The sequence below is a fragment of the Haematobia irritans genome, chromosome 3 (assembly GCF_050003625.1).
Source record: "Haematobia irritans isolate KBUSLIRL chromosome 3, ASM5000362v1, whole genome shotgun sequence".
NCBI lineage: Eukaryota > Metazoa > Arthropoda > Insecta > Diptera > Muscidae > Haematobia > Haematobia irritans.
Window position 1 is genome coordinate 103,266,102 of NC_134399.1, and position 20,785 is coordinate 103,286,886.

The 20,785-nt window shown below is 33.7% G+C and overlaps 2 protein-coding genes across 2 annotated transcripts in view; one reads left to right on the top strand and one right to left on the bottom strand.

Annotated features, from left to right (window-relative positions):
- LOC142232431 (uncharacterized) overlaps positions 1 to 20,785 on the top strand; it is a 231,730-nt gene that overhangs the window by 159,985 nt on the left and 50,960 nt on the right. The gene's annotated exons all lie outside the window — the stretch shown is intronic.
- ENGase (cytosolic endo-beta-N-acetylglucosaminidase) overlaps positions 1 to 20,785 on the bottom strand; it is a 75,631-nt gene that overhangs the window by 38,195 nt on the left and 16,651 nt on the right. The window contains exon 2 of the mRNA XM_075303248.1: positions 3,168 to 3,399. Coding sequence (XP_075159363.1) covers positions 3,168 to 3,399 — 232 coding nt within the window. The remainder of the gene's footprint in view (positions 1 to 3,167; positions 3,400 to 20,785) is intronic.

The window sequence follows — 20,785 nt, forward strand, 5'->3', positions numbered from 1 at the left end:
ACGTCGATAAGCCAGCAACAATTCAAGATGAGATAATTCGGCACATTAACGGCATAGAACCTCCATTATGCCTCAGCGTCATCGAAAATTTGGACCATCGGATGAAGGTGTGCCACCGAGGTCGCGGCGCGCATTTGGCCGATATTTTGTTCCATACATAATTGAGTAAGCAAATGATAAGCAAATTCGCCTATCAGGCAGCGACCCGTTATAGCAGATATCAGAAGTGATATCTGACGTCTTGAGAACACTACCATAGCTAGTGTGCGGTTCAAGTTTAAATGGGGCCATATTTGTTTGGTGTCGTTACAACCCTTGCAATTCTCCCATCGAACATTTGCCATCATGACGGCCTTCTCACGCAGTAAGAGCTTGCAGGTTACCAGAGACATACCAACAGATTCTAGTTCCCCTGGAATATGTTCCTAGCCTTGCTAAATCATCTGCTTGACAGTTCCCCGGTATATTCCTATGGCCAGGCACACATATTAGGTGAATATTGTACTGCTCAGCCATCTCGTTGAGAGATTTGCGTCAGTCGATAGCCGTTTTCGAGTAAAGGAACACAGAGTCCAAGGATTTTATTGCAGGTTGACTGTCTGAGTATATATTAATGCCAACAATTTTTGGCATTATTTTGAGGACCGAACTGTGGCCGTACATTTTTTCCGACCACATTTTTTCCGGATACAGTTCGGTCCTCAAAATAATGCCCGATGTGCCTAACGTAGTGGATTACACTCTGGTATGAAGAATCTCAAAAACTCAAATAGGCAAATCGGTCTATATGGAGGTTATACCAAACCTTGGACCAATACACACCATATTTGTGGACATAAAATACCTTTAGGTTACTAATTTCCAACAAATCTGATAAAAAAAATTGCGGAGTGTAGAACAAACCCAAAATATGGACCGATACACACCATATGTGTGGACCTAGGATACCTCTCGATTTTCAATTTCAGGCAAATCGTATAAACATTGTGGCGTGTACAAGCTCAAGAAGTCAAATCCGGAGATCAGTCTATATGGGGGCAATAACTAAACCTGTATTTTTCCAATTTCAAACAAATCGGATAAAAATTGTGGTTCTACATGGTTATTTAGGTTAGGTTATGTGGCAGCCCGATGTATCAGGCTCACTTAGACTATTCAGTCCATTGTGATACCACAGTGGTGAACTTCTCTCTTATCACTGAGTGCTGCCCGATTCCATGTTAAGCTCAATGACAAGGGACCTCCTTTTTATAGCCGAGTCCGAACGACGTTCAACATTCCAGTGAAACCATTTAGAAAAGCTTTGAAACCCTCAGAAATGTCACCAGCATTACTGAGGTGGGATAATCCACCGCTGAAAAACTTTTTGGTGTTAGGTCGTAGCAGGAATCGAACCCACGACCTTGTGTATGCAAGGCGGGCTTGCTAACCATTGCACCACGGTGGCTCCCTTCTACATACCCAAGAAGTAAAATCGGGAGATCGGTCTATATAGGGGCTATACCAAAATATGGACCGATACACACCATATTTTGGACATCTAAGATTTCCATTCGATTTCCACTTTCAAGCAAATCTGATAAAATTTGTGGTTTGTACAAGCCCAAGAAGTCAAATGGGGAGATCGGTCTATACACGTCATATTTTGGACACCTATTTGCTGACATTAGATACCACTAGATTTCCAATTTCAGCCAAATTGGATAACAATTGTGGTGTGTAGAAGCTCAAGAAGTCAAATCCGGAAATCGGTTTATATGGGGGCTATATCAAAACCTGGACCATCTTCGATCTTGACCTGAATGCACACAAACAACGAATCTGGGCAAGACGATATCTCCATTATTAAAGGCCGTATTGTCAGTACAACAGATAGATAGATTGTCAGACAGAAGACATGGCTATCGTCTTAGAATTTCTTCCTGATCAAGAATATACCTACTTTATATATTCAGAAATATTATTTCGATATGTTACAAGCGGAATAGTAAATTTATTATATTATAAAAAGCAGAGTTAATCCCTATATAAGCCAATCCAGTTCTTTGATCAGTTTATACGGAACCGATTCAATCGGATCACATGAAACTTTTCCCTCTCGAGGCTAGAGAATTAAAATGTGGACATCAATTTATATGGAGGCTATATATAATTATAAATTGATATGGACCAATTTTTGCATGGTGGTTAGAAGCCAAATACCATATAAATTTGCTCCTCCAAGAAGATCCGCAACCCAAACCTGGGGATCGATTTATATGAGCGCTATACCTATATTTCAATAACAACTACTTGTGCCAAGTTTCAGGTCGATAGCTTGTTTCATTCGAAAGTTAACGCGATTTCTATAGACAGACGGACGAACACGCTAGATCGACTCAGATGTCATCATGACCCAGAGTACTTTATGGGGTCTGATACCAATATTTCGATGTGTTACAAATGGAATGAGTTGACTTTCTTATTCCCTCCATCCTATGGTGGAGGGTACACAGAAAAAATTTCACAAACATTTTTCCAATGAAAATTTTAATTGAGTTTTAAAAAATATTCAATTAAAAATTTAATTGATTCAACATTTTTTTTAATTGAAATAAAAATCAATCACAAAAATTAATAGTATAAGTTAATTTTTTAATTGACCTTCAATTAATTTTTTAATTGATACTATAATTTCACAATTTTTTTTCTGATTCAATTACAAAATTAATTGATCCAATTAATTTTTTAATTGAAATGTCTTCAATCACAGAAATGCTAGTACCAATTAAAAATGAATTGAAGGTAAATTAAAAAATTGATTGATGCAATTAAAAAATTAATTCGTACTATTAATTTTTGTGATTGGTTTTTGTTTCAATTAAAAAAAATTTTTGTTGAATCAATTAAATTTTTATTTGAATATTTTTAAACACTTAATTAAATTTTTAATTGGAAAAATTTCGTGAAATTTTTTTCGGTGCATATAAAAAGCTTCAATTGCGGAAATTAGTTAATTGGTTTAATTTATTTATTTGATTAAAATATGAACGAACTAATTTCTTAAGTTCAACTAAAGTTTTAATAAGAAAAATATTGGTAATATTTTCCATAATATAATATTTACTACACTTAATCTTGACAATAGTAACGAATTTAATTTATAAACAAAAATCTACAATACTTACCTATCTTCCAAATAATTTCCCATCATATCGTGACACACTAATACTTTACGTCTATTGTGATTGCCAATGGGTTCACGATAATTGCTGATCAGGTTAAATTGCCTCTGCAGATAGACAGGTGAAGAGCGTGGCCTCTTTGGCACCACATAATCATGCCAATTGATGTCCTTGCTACGCACATTGAACTCCAATAATTGCTCATTACTATGCAGGGCTTCAGCTTCTAATTTATCTTCAAGAGACAAAGGAAAATACATGATTTAATATTAAATTCACTACAAATTCCAATTTCAACTTTTGAAATATTCCATAAAATTTTAGTTTAATTTGTTATAAATTTAAAATGCAACTATTTGAATGGGGCCATGCAAATGAGGAAACAAGTGAACATAATGCAATTTTCTAATATTTTCTTATCATATTTTTTTTGTTTGTTTTTTTGCTTTTTTTTTTTTGCTGTAATAAAAAATCTGGAGAATACACTTGCCTGACCGTATGTCAATGTCGATGATATGCAATTTTACATAAAACTTATATAAAATATGCACATATATATTTGAAACTATTATAATGTGTATATATCAGTTTATCGTTATAACGCACAGTGGGGTCATTCGAAAAAGTATTCTTGCAAATATTTGAAAATGTTAACTTTTGAAAAGTTTATCGACTTTTGAACAAGAAAAAAAATTATATCTGAGAAATGCTTCTTCTATGCTAAGCAAGATTCGCCTTCGTGTTTTAGGACATGAAATCCTTTGACTTACGACAATATTTTTTTCAGTGGCCCCAAGTAATCTTTCCAAATTCAAATTTTTCTAACCCCACTGTTTTTACTTTGAACATATTTATTTACTACAACGAAAAATATATATGGAACATATATTTATTTTTGCATAACAACGTCACTGCTATTGATACTAAAAATGCGGTTTGTTTGATTTGTAGGTCAGTGAGAAAAAAATTTTTTGAGTTAAAAAATTTATGATAATATTGTGATTCATTCGAGAAAAAAACACTTGAATTACTTCACAACGAAGCTATTTCACAAAAAAGTGTTTACAATGAAACATAAAAAACAGAAAAAAACTATTCCACAAAGTTCGTTCTTGAAATTGTATGCACATACAAATTCATGTATGCAGATGTATTAAACTATAATACTGAAGTATTGCTGCACTCCAAAGATTTTGACATTCCCTTAAGGACGTTGGAAGTGATTCTGAGCCAAATATGTGAATTCTTTAAAATAAAGACATTTGTTTGGAAGTTATCTAGCTTTAAATCTGGGCTCTGCAAAACTAAAATTACGATTTACCAAATTCATTAACTCATTCTCATCAATCACAGTGATAGATTGGAAAATTTCACTTAATTTTTTAGTTGATTCTACTAAAAATTTAATCGATGTTGATAGTAAATATTAATTAATTTTTTAAGTGATTCAATCAAAAATTTAATTGATGTCGATTGGAAAACTCAATCAGTTTTTATACCCTCCACCATAGGATGGGATATATATTAACTTTGTCATTCCGTTTGTAACACATAGAAATAAAGTATATATTCTGGGTCGTAGTGAAATTCTGAGTCGATCTAAGCATGTCCGTCCGTCTGTTGAAATCACGCTAACTTCCGAACGAAACAAGCTATCGACTTCAAACTTGGCACAAGTAGTTGTTATTAATGTAGGTCGGATGGTATTGCAAATAGGACATATCGGACCACTTTTACGTATAGCCCCCATATAAACCGACTCCCAGGTTTGGCTTGCGGAACCTCTTACACAAGCAAATTTCATTCGATCCGGTTGAAATTTGGTACGTGGTGTCAGTATATGGTTTTTAACAAGCATGCAAAAACTGGTCTATATCGGTCCATAATTATATATAGCCCCCGTATAAACCGACATCCAGAGCCTCTTGGAGGGAGCAAAATTCATCCAATCTGGCTAAAATTTGGTAAGTGGTGTTAGTATATGGTCCCTAACAAGCAGGCAAAAAGTAGTCCATATCGGTCCATAATCATATATAGCCACCCATTTAAACCAATCCCCAGATTTGGTTTTGGAGCCTCTTGGAGGAGCAAATTTCATCTGATTTAGTTGAAAGTTTGTATTTTATGTAAATATATGAACACTAACAACCATGCAAGATTTTACCCATATCGGTTCATTATTACATATAGCCGTCATATAAACCGATTCCCAGATTTGACCTCCGGAACCTCTTGGAGGAGCAAAATTCATCCGATTCGGTTGAAATTTGGTACATTGTGCTAATATATGGCCGCTAACAACCATGCCAAAATTGGTCCATATTGATCTATAGTTATATAACAGGTTGGCTGATAAGTCCCCGATCTAACAAAGACAAACACATTTTTGTCAAAATTCGTTTTTATTATTCAACATAGTTCCCTTCAAGAGCGATACAACGATTATAACGACCTTCCAATTTTTTTATACCATTTTGGTAGTACTCCTTCTGTTTTGCCTCAAAATAGGCCTCAGTTTCGGCAATCACCTCTTCATTGCAGCCAAATTTTTTACCTGCGAGCATGCTTTTGAGGTCTGAGAACAAGAAAAAGTCGCTGGGGGCCAGATCTGGAGAATACGGTGGGTGGGGAAGCAATTCGAAACCCGATTCATGAATTTTTGCCATCGTTCTCAATGACTTGTGGCACGGTGCGTTGTCTTGGTGGAACAACAATTTTTTCTTTTTCATATGGGGCCGTTTTGCCGCGATTTCGACCTTCAAACGCTCCAATAACGCCATATAATAGTCACTGTTGATGGTTTTTCCCTTCTCAAGATAATCGATAAAAATTATTCCATACGCATCCCAAAAACTGAGGCCATTACTTTGCCAGCGGACTTTTGAGTCTTTCCACGCTTCGGAGACGGTTCACCGGTCGCTGTCCACTCAGCCGACTGTCGATTGGACTCAGGAATTTAGTGATGGAGCCATGTTTCATCCATTGTCAAATATCGACGGAAAAACTCGGGTATATTACGAGTTAACAGCTGTAAACACCGCTCAGAATCATCAACACGTTGTTGTTTTTGGTCAAATGTGAGCTCGCTCGGCACGCATTTTGCACAGAGCTTCCGCATATCCAAATATTGATGAATGAAAGGACTACCTCGAACAACTTCATTTTACGGTCATCCAAAATCATTTTGTGGATTTTTTTTATGTTTTCGTCGGTAACCACCTCTTTCGGACGTCCACTGCGTTCACCGTCCTCCCTGCTCATTTCACACCGCTTGAATTTTGCATACCAATCAATTATTGTTGATTTCCCTGGGGCAGAGTCCGGAAACTCATTATCAAGCCAAGTTTTTGCTTCCACCGTATTTTTTCCTTTCAGAAAACAGTATTTTATCAAAACACGAAATTCCTTTTTTTCCATTTTTTCACAATAACAAAAGTTGCTTCACAAGAGACGCTCTATCTCACAAACTAATTTACTTACAGACGTCAAATTTTGACACGAATCAGTTGAAGGTTGATACTATATAAAAATAATATGCATTTAATAAAAATAATATGCAATAATAATGTGTCAGACCGGGGAATTATCAGCCAACCTGTTAATTGTGAAATAAATTTTGAATACTCTTCTTAAAAGATGATGCATTGTATATCGGGTGGTAGAGTGTTCCAGAGACGTATCGTGCCAAAAGAACTGCCATTCGGATACAAGACTTGTCCTTCTAAAGGGTATTATATTCCAATTCCTATCAGATGTGGTAAACCGAATTCTATCATAGAGATAGCTTGGTTTCCGTCTGTAAATCAATTTATGTAGAAATACTAACGATTTGACATTAAGCAGGGTATTAAAACTAAAGCCAAAGAGGGAGTCTGTAACATGCGAAACATGATCGGTCCTGCGTAACCCATACACATAACGAACTATACTATTGAATGCCACGTTAAGCCTATTTTTGCTCACGGAGTCACAATTCGCGAAGAGTTCAGATCTGTAAATTAAACCCGGTATCAAAAGACGTTTCGCCAGGAGAAGTCGAATATTGACTGGTGTGTAGGAATGAGTAACCCATAAGAACGTAATTTAGCATATATCTGTCCAACGACCGTGTTTACATGACTCGACCAACTCAAAGTGCTATTGAATACCACTCCTTATACCACATGAGAAGGCTATTATGATGGCGAATGTCCGATGGGAGAATTGCAAGGGTTGCAATTGCAAAGGTTTGCGATATAACTCTCGATATCTGCTATCACGGGCCGCGGCCTGATAGTCGAGTTTGAAAAAACTATTGGCGACTACTGCATGAGCTATCATGAGCGGAGCCACCGTGGTACAATGGTTAGCATGCCCGCCTTGCATACACAAGGTCGTGGGTTCGATTCCTGCTACGACCGAACACCAAAAAGTTTTTCAGCGGTGGATTATCCCACCTCAGTAATGCTGGTGACATTTCTGAGGGTTTCAAAGCTTCTCTGAGTGGTTTCACTGAAATGTGGAACGCCGTTCGGACTCGGCTATAAAAAGGAGGTCCCTTGTCATTGAGCTTAACATGGAATCGGGTAGCACTCAGTGATAAGAGAGAAGTTCACCACTGTGGTACCACAATGGACTGAATAGTCTAAGTGAGCCTGATACATCGGGCTGCCACATAACCTAACCTAACCATCATGAGCAGAGCAAAAGGAATCAATTAAACCTTTCTTGTGTAAGTGTCCGGTATTTTGTGTAAGGCACAAGCGAATTTTGAGGTTCTATGGACCACATATCTTACTCGAAATAAATAACAAACTTTTTAAATTAAATTTAGCATCATTAGAGTAAATTGTTTGGGAAAATTTTCTAATCGACAGTAATACAAAACTATGTTAAATACATCTGTTAAAAAAAAAAACATTTAAAGTATTCCCCAAGACAAACTATTTCAATTATCCATGCCACCCTTTTTCAGTGCTTTAACTTTCTTAGACGAATCATGGCAAAGTATTTTCAAATTAAATGACTGTCACTATTTTATTTAGTTCCATTCTCAACTGCTAGTGCTAGTTAAGATTCTTCAGTGTCTCATTAACTCTTAAATAACCCCAACATTTAACTTTTCCTTCATCTCATCACAAAGAGTAATGGGAAACTAAGAAAAAGTGTAGAGTGTAGATGCAACTCTTAGTCTTCATCTTCTTCACTTTTCATGCGGATGCAGCCATAAATCAGAGCTCTTCATGAGCAATGGGGCGCTATTTGCACACACTTTATATTCAAGTTTTTTTTTTCGCATCCACGGCCACCACATCAAGCACCCTCGACAAACGTTCTTTGTGCCATGATGGCGATGGTGAATTTTCCTGAAATTAATATTTCATGATTATGAAGAACATCACGTATGGAAAAATCGCTTTCTTCTTTATTCACATCAGAGAACCCACACCATGTCTAGATTACAGGTATATTTCGCACTTCCACTAGGGTTTCTGTTTTCATATACATACACACAATAAAAAAATAATTGGAGTAAGTCTAGTGGAAATATAGATGAGAAATGATGAAGAATTTTGTGGTAAGCTTTGATGGATGCATGAACCAGAAACGGAAATGCAGATATGCAGCACTTAGAATGTAAAACTCATCATGTGGTTGTGAGTTGTTTTTCGTATATGTCGAAAAAAAAGCATTTGCCAAAAACAACAGTATGAAAAATAACTCATAATGCAGTGGCAATAAAGCGAAGTATTTAATAAGAAATAATTATAAATATTATAGCAAAGGAACTCAAAGAATGCGATAAAAATCTAAAGGAATTTTCGTTAGAAAAAAATATCTATAGAATGCAATTTTTAACGACATTCTCTAAAAATTCAAACAATCCGTCGACATTTAAAATTTCGACGAAATTTTCTATAGCAATTAAATGTCGACGAAATTTTCTATAGAAATAAAATTTCGACAAAATCTTCCATCATACAAATAAAATTTTGGAGAAATTTTCGATAGAAATAAAATTTCGACAAAATTCACCATACATATAAAATTTCGCCGAAATTTTCTATAATAATATAATGAATGAAGTAAGCATGGAAGCACACTCAAAATAAACCCAGCCAACTGCAGTCAAATCGATAGTTTGACATTGGCAAAGGAAAAGAGAGATGTTTGTATGAACGTTTTTTCGGAGGGTTCAGTGTGGTTCACTTTGGGTTTAGTGAACTACCCGAATTTATTCTGATAATTGGTTGATAGTTTTGCTACAAGTAGAGGATGCTGATGAGGAATGTGGTAATTCCGAAACGGGAGTCTATCCAACCATCATGCAGTCTATAGGGCTTTGTCCAAATAAATTTGACAACCATTTTTCTTTCTCCGTTGGTTAAGCTACTCTTGTAGTTTAGTTAACGTAATGGTTTTCATTTGAGAAATAAAATTTCGCCGAAATTTTCCATACAAATAAAATTTCGACGAAATTTTCTACAAAAATAAAATTTCGACAAAAATGTCTATATAAATAAAATTTCAACGAATTTTTCTATAGAAATAAAATTTTGACGAAATTTACTATACAAATAAATTTTCAGCGAAATTTTTTATAGCAATAAAATTTCGACAAAATTCTCTATACAAAAAAAATTCCGCGAAATCTTCTATAGAAATCAAATTTCGACAAAATTCTCCATACAAATAAAATTTCGACAAAAATTTCTATAGAAATAAAATTTCGAAGAAATTTTCTATAGAAATAAAATTTCGTATAGAAATAAAATTTCGAAGAAATTTTCTATAAGAATAAAATGTTGACAAAATTTACAAATAAATAAATTTTCAACGAAATTTTTTATAGAAATAAAATTTCTACGAAATTTTCTATAGAAATAAAATTTCGAAGAAATTTTCTATAGAAATAAAATTTCACAATTTTGGGAAATAAAATTTCTACGACATTTTCTATAGAAATAAAATTTTGACGAAATTTACTATACAAATAAATTTTCAACGAAATTTTTTATAGAAATAAAATGTCTACGAAATTTTCTCCACAAATAAAATTTCGAAGAAATTTTGTATAGAAATAAAATTTCGACGAAATTTTCTATAGAAATAAAATTTCGACAAATATTTCTATCGAAATAAAATGTTGACAAAATTTTCTATAGAAATACAATTTCGACATAATTCTCCATACAAAAAAAAATCTGCGAAATTTTCTACAGAAATAAAATTTCGACAAAATTCTCCATATAAGTAAAATTTCAACAAAATTCTCCATACAAATAAAATTTCGACAAAAATGTCTATAGAAATAAAATTTCAACGAATTTTTCTATAGGAATAAAATGTTGACAAAATTTACTATACAAATAACTTTTCAAGGAAATTTTTTATAGAAATAAAAATTTCTACGAAATTTTCTATACAAATAAAATTTCGAAGAAATTTTCTATACTCGTAGAAATAAAATTTCGACGAAATGTTCTACAGAAATAAAATTGTGACGAAATTTTCTATACAAATAAAATTTCGAAAAAAATTTTCTATAGAAATAAAATTTCGACGAAATTTTCCATAGAAATAAAATTTCGACGAAATTTTTCATAAAAATAAAATTTCGACAAAGATTTCTATAGAAATAAAATGTTGACAAAATTTTCTTTAGAAATATAATTTTGATAAAATGTTCTGTATAAATACAATTTCGACAAAATTCTCCATACAAAAAAAAATTGCGAAATTTTCTACAGAAATAAAATTTCGACAAAATTCTCCATACAAGTAAAATTTCAACAAAAGTCTCCATACAAATAAAATTTCTACAAAAAATTCTATAGAGCTAAAATTTCTACGAAATTTTCTATAGAAATAAAATTTATATTACATTTTTTATAGAAATAAAATTTCTGCGAAATTTTATATAGAAATAAAATTTCGACAAAATTCTCCATTCAAATAGAATTTCGACGAAATTTTCTATAGAAATAAAATTTTGACGAAAATTTCTATACAAATAAATTTTCAATGAAATTTTTTATAGAAATAAAATGTCTACAAAATTTTCTATACAAATAAAATTTCGAAGAAATTTTCTATACAAATAAAATTTCGAAAACAAATTTTCTATAGAAATAAAATTTCGACGAAATTTTCCATAGAAATAAAATTTCGACGAAATTTTCCATAGAAATAAAATTTCGACGAAATTTTCCATAAAAATAAAATTTCGACAAAGATTTCTATAGAAATAAAATGTTGACAAAATTTTCTTTAGAAATATAATTTTGATAAAATGTTCTGTAGAAATACAATTTCGACAAAATTCTCCATACAAAAAAAAATTGCGAAATTTTCTACAGAAATAAAATTTCGACAAAATTCTCCATACAAGTAAAATTTCAACATAAGTCTCCATACAAATAAAATTTCTACAAAAATTTCTATAGAACTAAAATTTCTACGAAATTTTCTATACAAATAAAATTTATATTACATTTTTTATAGAAATAAAATTTCTACGAAATTTTATATAGAAATAAAATTTCGACAAAATTCTCCATACAAATAAAATTTCGACAAAATTCTCCATACAAATAGAATTTCGACGAAATTTTCTATAGAAATAAAATTTCGACGAAATTTTCTATAGAAATTAAATTTCGACAAAGAAATAGAAATAAAATTTCGACAAAATTCTCCATACAAATAAAATTTCGACAAAATTCTCCATACAAATAGAATTTCGACGAAATTTTCTATAGAAATAAAATTTCGACGAAATTTTCTATAGAAATTAAATTTCGACAAAGATTTCTATAGAAATAAAATTTCGGCAAAGATTTCTATAGAAATAAAATTTCGACGAAATTTTCTATACAAATAAAATTTCGACAAATTTTATATAAAATTAAAATTTTAGCGGACATATCTACGAATGTGTAGATGAGAAAGTGCATATCTGTGGTTTTGACCTTGACGTAAACTTCTGTTGTATGCATGTGTTTGATCATCAGAGGAACTCTGAAAAACCCACATAATATGTAAATGTGTTTATCCGCTGTAACAAATTTGTATACCATAAGGTGTTGCTTCCTGAAATGTATTTTTTTTTTTTGGGTCTAAGCAAATATCTGTGTGAAACCACTGGTGTAAGGTTTGTCGGTTGCGAGTGAGTAGCTTGATGATAAAAAAAAGTACATCCTCCTCATCTGATGAACATTGGACCATAATTTATTATGTTCAGAGAGACGTGTGGAGTTTAACTGTCTTCATGAGATGTAGCCATGGTTGTGCTCGATTGAAATGTTTATCCCTGCCACGTAGACATGTAGGCGTTACGCCAAAGGTGAGTCAAAATGATGGGTCCTCATCCGTTCCTTCTCCAGTGCCAATGGTGTGAAGGACAAACAAAGTCGTCAGGTTTATATGAATTGTTCCGAAATGGAAATTTTTTCTTTCATTTGTATTTGGTCATTGGATGGGCACAATATTGAATTTGAAGTTTTGTATCAAACAATGGGTCACCAAAGACGTGGTCATGCATGAAAATTACAAATGTATGGAATGAATTGTATTACGAATTTTCCATTCCATCGAATATTTTTTTAGGAAAATTTCCATTTTTAGCCTTGTGATACCGGCTACACTAGTAAATAAAATAAAATGGCCCAGGAAAATTTTAATATTCAAGGACAGATGATTTTTGTATATTGGGTAGATCATGTTGTAAAAACCTGCAAATATTTGAAACACATGTTTCATGTGATAGATATCAAATTGTTTTGACTTTTTAATATCGTAACATACCTTTATGAAATATTCATTGCTGAAAATTTAATCAAGAATTTAATGATGAATGTTAATGAATTGTGATTTATATAAATCGGTCACTACATGGCTTGCAAACGCAATCATTTTGTGCACACGCAGAGAAGGAATATGATCACCTCAAACATGTTTCAAGAGCAAAATGTTATTTTTGTATGGTGACCATGTAACATGTTTGTCACTAAAATGTTATTTTCTCGTCAAATATAACCTGCTTGCCGAAATCAGATACATGATTTCCCAGAAAATAACATGGTTGCGAAAACCATGTTATGTGGGCACCACCCAAAAATAACATTTTGCTCTTAAAACATGTTTGAGGTGATCATATTCCTTCTCTAGGTGCACATTCATTTCATTTCATTGTTTTTCTCGAATCATTCCGCAGTCGTAGTCACCAACGCATATTGGAAATGAATATTAATAAGCAATTTTAAACCCTGCATGATTTACCTGACCATGTAATGGTCTCAAATATTATCATTCAAATAATAGAACATGTTTGCGGAATTTGAGAACCATTTAAATGCTTATTGCCAGCATACATTTTTCTCGGCAAGAAAATTATTTTTACAAAGACAAAATACATCGTTTTCGCGAAAATTATATGCTCTAGATAAGCATTAAATGGATGCGGCAACCATATCAAACATGTTTTTTCTGTGCATGCGGTGTATGTATGGCGGTTGTCGGACCTCGAGAACAGGTTGTAACCTTTTAGCTTTTCACCGCTTCAGCTAGAATGTCCTCATGAATCCTGTATAGATCTTTCTTGTATGCTACCCTGATCTCACGCTCTAGAAGATGAAGATCAAACCTTATATTACTAGGTGGCAATTACCTAAGCAGGTGGTGATGTGGATGGTGATGTGGATGGTTACTACGATAACAACCTAGGAGATACTGATTTGACAACATGAAGTTGTATCTACGCATGGGGAGGATCTGGACTGCACATAACATATGATTCAAGAGTGTATTTCTGATACACCCTGTCGCAGTTCTAAGGGCAGCGTTCAAACAGGTCTGTATGTTATTCCATTTAGTTTCACTTGTCGGAGGAATGCCTCGTGTGACCCCTGGAATCTTGGGTAGTTAGTTATTAGAATTGTTGCGCCATCGACCCTATCCTGCGAACTTCATCGATCCCTGTGAAGCTGAGGATTTGGTGGCGGATTGTCTCAAATTGTTTAGCAGTAGAATAATTGGTAAGATCAGCAAGGTATAAATCTGAACCGATTTGGATGATATTTTCCAGATTTGGTTAATACCACAGAAGGTTAATTTGTGCTAAATTAGAGTAAGATCGGATATTAAATAAGGCTATATTGTTCAGAAAGTTATAAAGGGTATTTTTTTTTAAATTGGCCATACATACAGTATGTCAAGAAAGTCTTTTGACATTGTCAAATATTTAAAATTCCAGAAATAATTGAAGTAAAAATCGAGTTGTTAATTCGTTTTGAGAAAAATAAAATATGTATACTTTGCAAAATACATAATAAAAAAATTTTTAAAATTAAATTATATTTAATTTTGGAATAAAACATAATTTTTATCCTATTGTCAAAACACTTTCTTGACATACTGTATATGGGAGCTATATCTAAATCTGAACCGATTTGGATTATATTTTGCAGGTTTTGTTGATATTACAGGAGATAACTTTGTGCTAAATTTGAGTAAGATCGGTTAATAAATGAGACCACTATGGGCAAAAATAAGGTTATAAGGGGCAAATTTTTCAAAATCGGTCGCTGCATATAACAGGTTGGCTGATAAGTCCGCGGTCTGACATATAGATGGCGTCGCTAGTATTAAATGCATATTATTTTTATACAGTACCAACCTTCAAATGATTCGTGTCAAAATTTGACGTCTGTAAGTCAATTAGTTTGTGAGATAGAAGCAACTTTTGTTATTGTGAAAAAATGAAAAAAAAGGAATTTCGTGTTTTGATAAAATACTGTTTTCTGAAGGAAATAAATACGGTGGAAGCAAAAACTTGGTTTGATAATGAGTTTCCGGACTTTGCCCCAGGGAAATCAACAATAATTGATTGGTATGCAAAATTCAACCGTGGTGAAATGAGCACGGAGGACGGTGAACGCAGTGGACGCCCGAAAGAGGTGGTTACCGACGAAAACATCAAAAAAATCCACAAAATGATTTTGAATGACCGTAAAATGAAGTTGATCGAGATAGCAGAGGCCTTAAAGATATCAAAGGAACGTGTTGGTCATATCATTCATCAATATTTGGATATGCGGAAGCTCTGTGCAAAATGGGTGCCGCGCGAGCTCACATTTGACCAAAAACAACAACGTGTTGATGATTCTGAGCGGTGTTTGCAGCTGTTAACTCGTAATACACCCGAGTTTTTCCGTCGATATGCGACAATGGATGAAACATGGCTCCATCACTACACTCTTGAGTCCAATCGACAGTCGGCTGAGTAGACAGCGACCGGTGAACCGTCTCCGAAGCGTGGAAAGACTCAAAAGTCCGCTGGCAAAGTAATGGCCTCTGTTGTTTGGGATGCACATGGAATAATTTTTATCGATTATCTTGAGAAGGGAAAAACCATCAACAGTATATGGCGTTATTGGAGCGTTTAAAGGTCGAAATCGCGGCAAAACGGCCCCATATGAAGAAGAAAAAAGTGTTGTTCCACCAAGACAACGCACCGTGCCACAAGTCATTGAGAACGATGGCAAAAATTCATGAATTGGGCTTCGAATTGCTTCCCCACCTACCGTATTCTCCAGATCTGGCCCCCAGCGACTTTTTCTTGTTCTCAGACCTCAAAAGGATGCTCGCAGGGAAAAACTTTGGCTGCAATGAAGAGGTGATCGCCGAATCTGAGGCCTATTTTGAGGAAAAACCGAAGGAGTACTACCAAAATGGTATTAAAAAAATGGAAGGTCGTTATAATCGTTGTATCGCTCTTGAAGGGAACTATGTTGAATAATAAAAACGAACTTTGACAAAAAAATGTGTTTTTCTTTGTTAGACCGGGGACTTATCAGCCAACCTGTTACATTAGTTTTACAACTTTTGCGACATACGTATTATATAGTCGTAAATGTATGTCGCAAAAGTCTCAGATTGCGACGGCCCAACCCTGTCTGACTCTAAAGGCAACACGTCCTCAATAAAAACGTTATTAACTTTTGGTCAAGTAGAAAATCTTTGTATCAGAGAAATTCGTCTTCAATACTAAACAAAATCGGCATTTGTACCAAAAAGAGATGAAATACGACAATCTTTTTTTCAGTGTATATAACCGAAGGGATGATCTTTCGATTATCCCACTTATACACTTCCCTATTTGGACATTACTCATTGCTCTGTTTTTATATTTTTGTGTATTGTATATTATCATGGTTTCCCCAATGCCCACTTATAATTTAATGATGACACTAAAGTAGAGATTTTTTCCTAGTAAACCAAATATGGTTGGTTTTTCATTGTCCCCCATTTTCTTTTGTGTAAACTATAGTAGTGATTGTATTCTACCCGCAAAAATAAAAAAAAAGTGATTTGCCATTTTATGAGACCATTTGGAAAGTCGATTAACATTCAACCAAAACCGACCATAGACTATAATCCAATGACTTAATTCCATGGCAAGGAGTAGTTCTATGTCAGAAGAGAAGAAAAAAGTTTTACTGTGAAACTAACCTGTAAATCTTTGAAAGAAAAACAAACTAAATCCTTGAATACCAAAAAAAATTGAGAAAAAGAAACTAGTTATGAGAAGCAATAAAGCGAAGTATGATTTATTGCTTGAGTGGGGCTCGTTTATAAAGACAGAATTGAAAGGATTTTTATTGAGGATTTGGAAGCCATAATATCTTTGGCAAACGTCGTATATATCCTTTAAAGTTACCTAAAATAAGGCAAAACATTGATCATTTCAACTAAGAGGTTTGTTACGGTTGCAGAAGCTCACTTAGACAAGCATAAGTTAGCTGGCTGCTAGATAATATATATTAGATCCCTTGGAATGTATAGAGACCAGGGTTGATAAAGTTGACACTTTTGTGCTTGTTTTGACACGTTTTGACTGTCAAAAGCACCGTGGGACGACCGCGAGCCATTTGGCCATTCCGCCTTAAATGTGGACGTTTCTCAGATACTAACTCAACTCTACAAATTATAAATAACGGACATTGAAGAAATAAACATATTCCGAAATGAGAATATTTTACTTTTTGAGAGGAATATTGTCTATACGTCATTCGTCCGCAAATGTGAAACGTCAAATGTGCTTTTTTTCCGCGACACCGAGGACCAGAGTATTATAAGATAGTGTATATATATATTTGAAACGCCCAGAAGGAGACGAAATACACACATGGTGTCTTTAGCAAAAATGCTTAGAGCCGGCCCCTGAGCCGGTTGCCGTTGTTGGTAGAATTCTACAAAAAATCGTAAGTGTTGTGTAGATTGGTAGAATTCGTGATTTTGGTATATTTTGCAAAAAAGTACTTCTTCATAATTTTTCTATAGAAATAAAATTTTCAAAAAATTTTCTATAGAAATAAAATGTTGACAATTTTTTTTATAGAAATAAAATGTTGACAATTTTTTTTATAGAAATAAAATATTGACAAAATTTCTTATAGAAATAAAATATTGACAAAATTTCTTATAGAAATAAAATTTTTACAAAATTTTCGCAGAAATAAAATTTTGACAAAATTTTCTATAGAAAAAATTTTGCAAAATAAGATTTTTTTAGAAAAATCTAAAACAAATTGTCCAAATCGGTCTAGATTTTAATATATGTCTACTTTCACAATAGTCTTTAAATTTGATACTATGTAAGTTTAGCACCTTTTAGCTAAGAAAAGTAAATTTTTAGTACTATTTCGTCAACATCATTTATCATCCCTGATTGAGACGTTCTTAGTCTTGTCAACTTGCCTACTTTATACTTCTCCAGCGGTTGGTTTTCCGGCGCCGTCTTTGCCGGTGGGTTTTACTTATTTCTTGGAAGACAACTGACAAACAATTTGTTGTGTACCACTCAGAATTAACTGTTCTGCGTTACTCTGGAAGTGCCACTGCAACATGTCCAGTTTTTTCGAAGAAACAGACGATCATTGGCGTGGAAGTGATACATGTGCGGGCATATTTTGTTGGATTTGGCTCATCTTGAAACACACTTACAGTCGACTACTGTTAACTTTCGGGCTCACACGCGCCACGATGTCATAGACGTGTTTCGAAGTACCGTGATCTTATTTTTGGAGTATTTCTTTCGGCCAATCGACACGAACCTTTATTTGGGGCGATTCGTCCTGGTGTGAAATACGACCTGGAGTGAAATATGATCGATAAACACTGGTCCTAGACGGAGCTTCATCACCAAATTATGCATTAAGTTCACCGATGCACTGTTGTTGAGTCAATCCACGTCGAAATATGAAAAGAGCAATCGCACGACAATGTTCACGATTTAATTCCATTTTTTGGGCGAGATGATTCTCTTAAGTTGTTGTAAACATCACAAATGGCGCTCGTATGTCAAAACATTTTGAGTACGTATAACCTAAAAACCATCAATCTTTACGATAGAGTCGTCGGTTGGCAGATTGCAACACTAGGGTTGCCCAATTCTACTTGATTTTACACCAACAGAGTTGATATACCATTAATATCGAACCCATTAATAACAAGTGAGTAAAGTAGAAAGTCGGATGGGGCCGTCTATGGTGCTCGTATATCGTATTTACCCTAAATAAACCGCATTTCCATATTTAAGAACATTAAGTGTCTGATATTAGGAGCTATAGTTGATTTTGCACCTACAGAGTTAGTATGCCACTAATATTGATTTCATTACTATACGACTATATCATACCCGAAACCACCCCTACTGAATTAGTAAACATTGTGGGGTATGAGTGGTATAGGATTGAGAGATAACCCGCATTTCCATATGTAAGAACATTAAGGGGTACATAGTTATGGGAGTTTTATTACAATCTGAACTGAAATGTCTGATATTATGAGCTATACACGCAAAGAAAAAAAAAACGTTTGGAAAACCTGAAAACGTTTTTCTTTTGTTAGAGTTTTTTGAATTGCTTCGAAAATTTTAAACTTTTATCACCAAAAAAAATTCGTTTGTTACAAAATTTTTATTTTTTCAATAAAAAAAGTTATTTTTGAAACAACAACACAGTCCATTTCGTTTATATCAAACACTGTTCTTTTCTGACTTTAGGTCTTTAATAAGACACATTTTACAGTTCAAAATTTAATATAGTACAATGTAATGTTGAAAATTTTTTCGGAATCTTCCGAACATATCTGGAATATATGTAAAAAAAAAAACAAAACAAAAACTTTGGTCGAAGCACGGATCGAACCCACGACCCTTAGCATGCAAGTCGGACGTAGCAACCACTACTCCACGGTGCCAAACTAAGTGTTTGTTTCTGTTAAATAAACTTTGTTTATTCGTTTCGTGGGCGCCACAAGCTATGCTATATAAATATAACTTATATGGATAATTATCTATTGATGACCATAACAGGTACATAGTTCAGTGGTTAGTGTGTTCGCTTACAAAGTGCATGGTCCGCGGTTCGATTCTCCGTCCAGGCGAATGGTAAAAAAAAATCTTCAAAATTTATAAAATCGTATAATTTCTTCTACATTGTTGGTATTACAGGAAAATGTGTTAAGAACTAAAAAACCTCGTGGATGTGAGAAAGATGTGATGGAAAATGCAATTAGCAAAGAAACAATTAGTATGCCACTAATATTGATTCCATTATTAAACAAGTGAGTAAAGTAGAAAGTCGGGCGGGGCCGACTATATCATACCCTAAACCACCCCTACTGAATTAGTAAACATTGTGGGGTATGAGTGGTATAGGATTGAGAGATAACCCGCATTTCCATATGTAAGAACATTAAGGGGTACATAGTTATGGGAGTTTTATCACAATCTGAATAGAAATGTCTGATATTATGACCTATAGTTGATTCTGAATCTACAGAGTTTGTATGCGACTAATATTGCTTCTATTATTAAAAAAGAGGAAATCGCCCAATTAGTTTGGGTAATAAATCCAAATTTGTGCAAATCGGCCAATATATTTATGTGCAAGCTACATGTATGGCTAAATAGTTCGTCCCAAAGTTTTCCATAATACTCTTTATTTATTAAACAACGTTACTTAACGTTGTAACGTTGGTTAATAAATACTCGAACATAAATGGACTTAGAAGTAAGTATGAGCAATTTTTAATTCGGTTTACGTCATTTCGATAAACGTCGTCAAATTCCGTACATGATGGTATGGGCTCTCTTCGCCTGATTTTAGATTCTTATCTGTTTTATATTCCAAATTCTTATGCTGTCATACATCTGTAAATTCAGATAAAGAAGGCAGAACTTTTTGAAACACAATATGCGTAAAATCGTCCCAGTTGAGAAGGATATCAAAAATAAATAAGGAGCAAAGTTTAACAAAAAAAAAAAACACCAACAAACTCAAATCACGTGCACATGGGGAAATTGTCATGTACTTGACAGTTGCCCGATAGCTATAAAAACCGCCATTGCTCGTTTTACTGTTTCCCATGTCATTTCCTTAAACGTTTCCATTTTGAGAGAAAGTGTATGGCACGTTTATGAAAAAGTTTTCCTTTCATTCTTTTTTTTTTTGTGGACGCTATTTTTATGACAATTTTACACCACAATTATGCTTCATTTTCATGTCAGTTTCAAAGGTCAATAAAAAAGGACCATTTTACGATTCACATTGCAGCAATGAGGGAAAGCTGATATA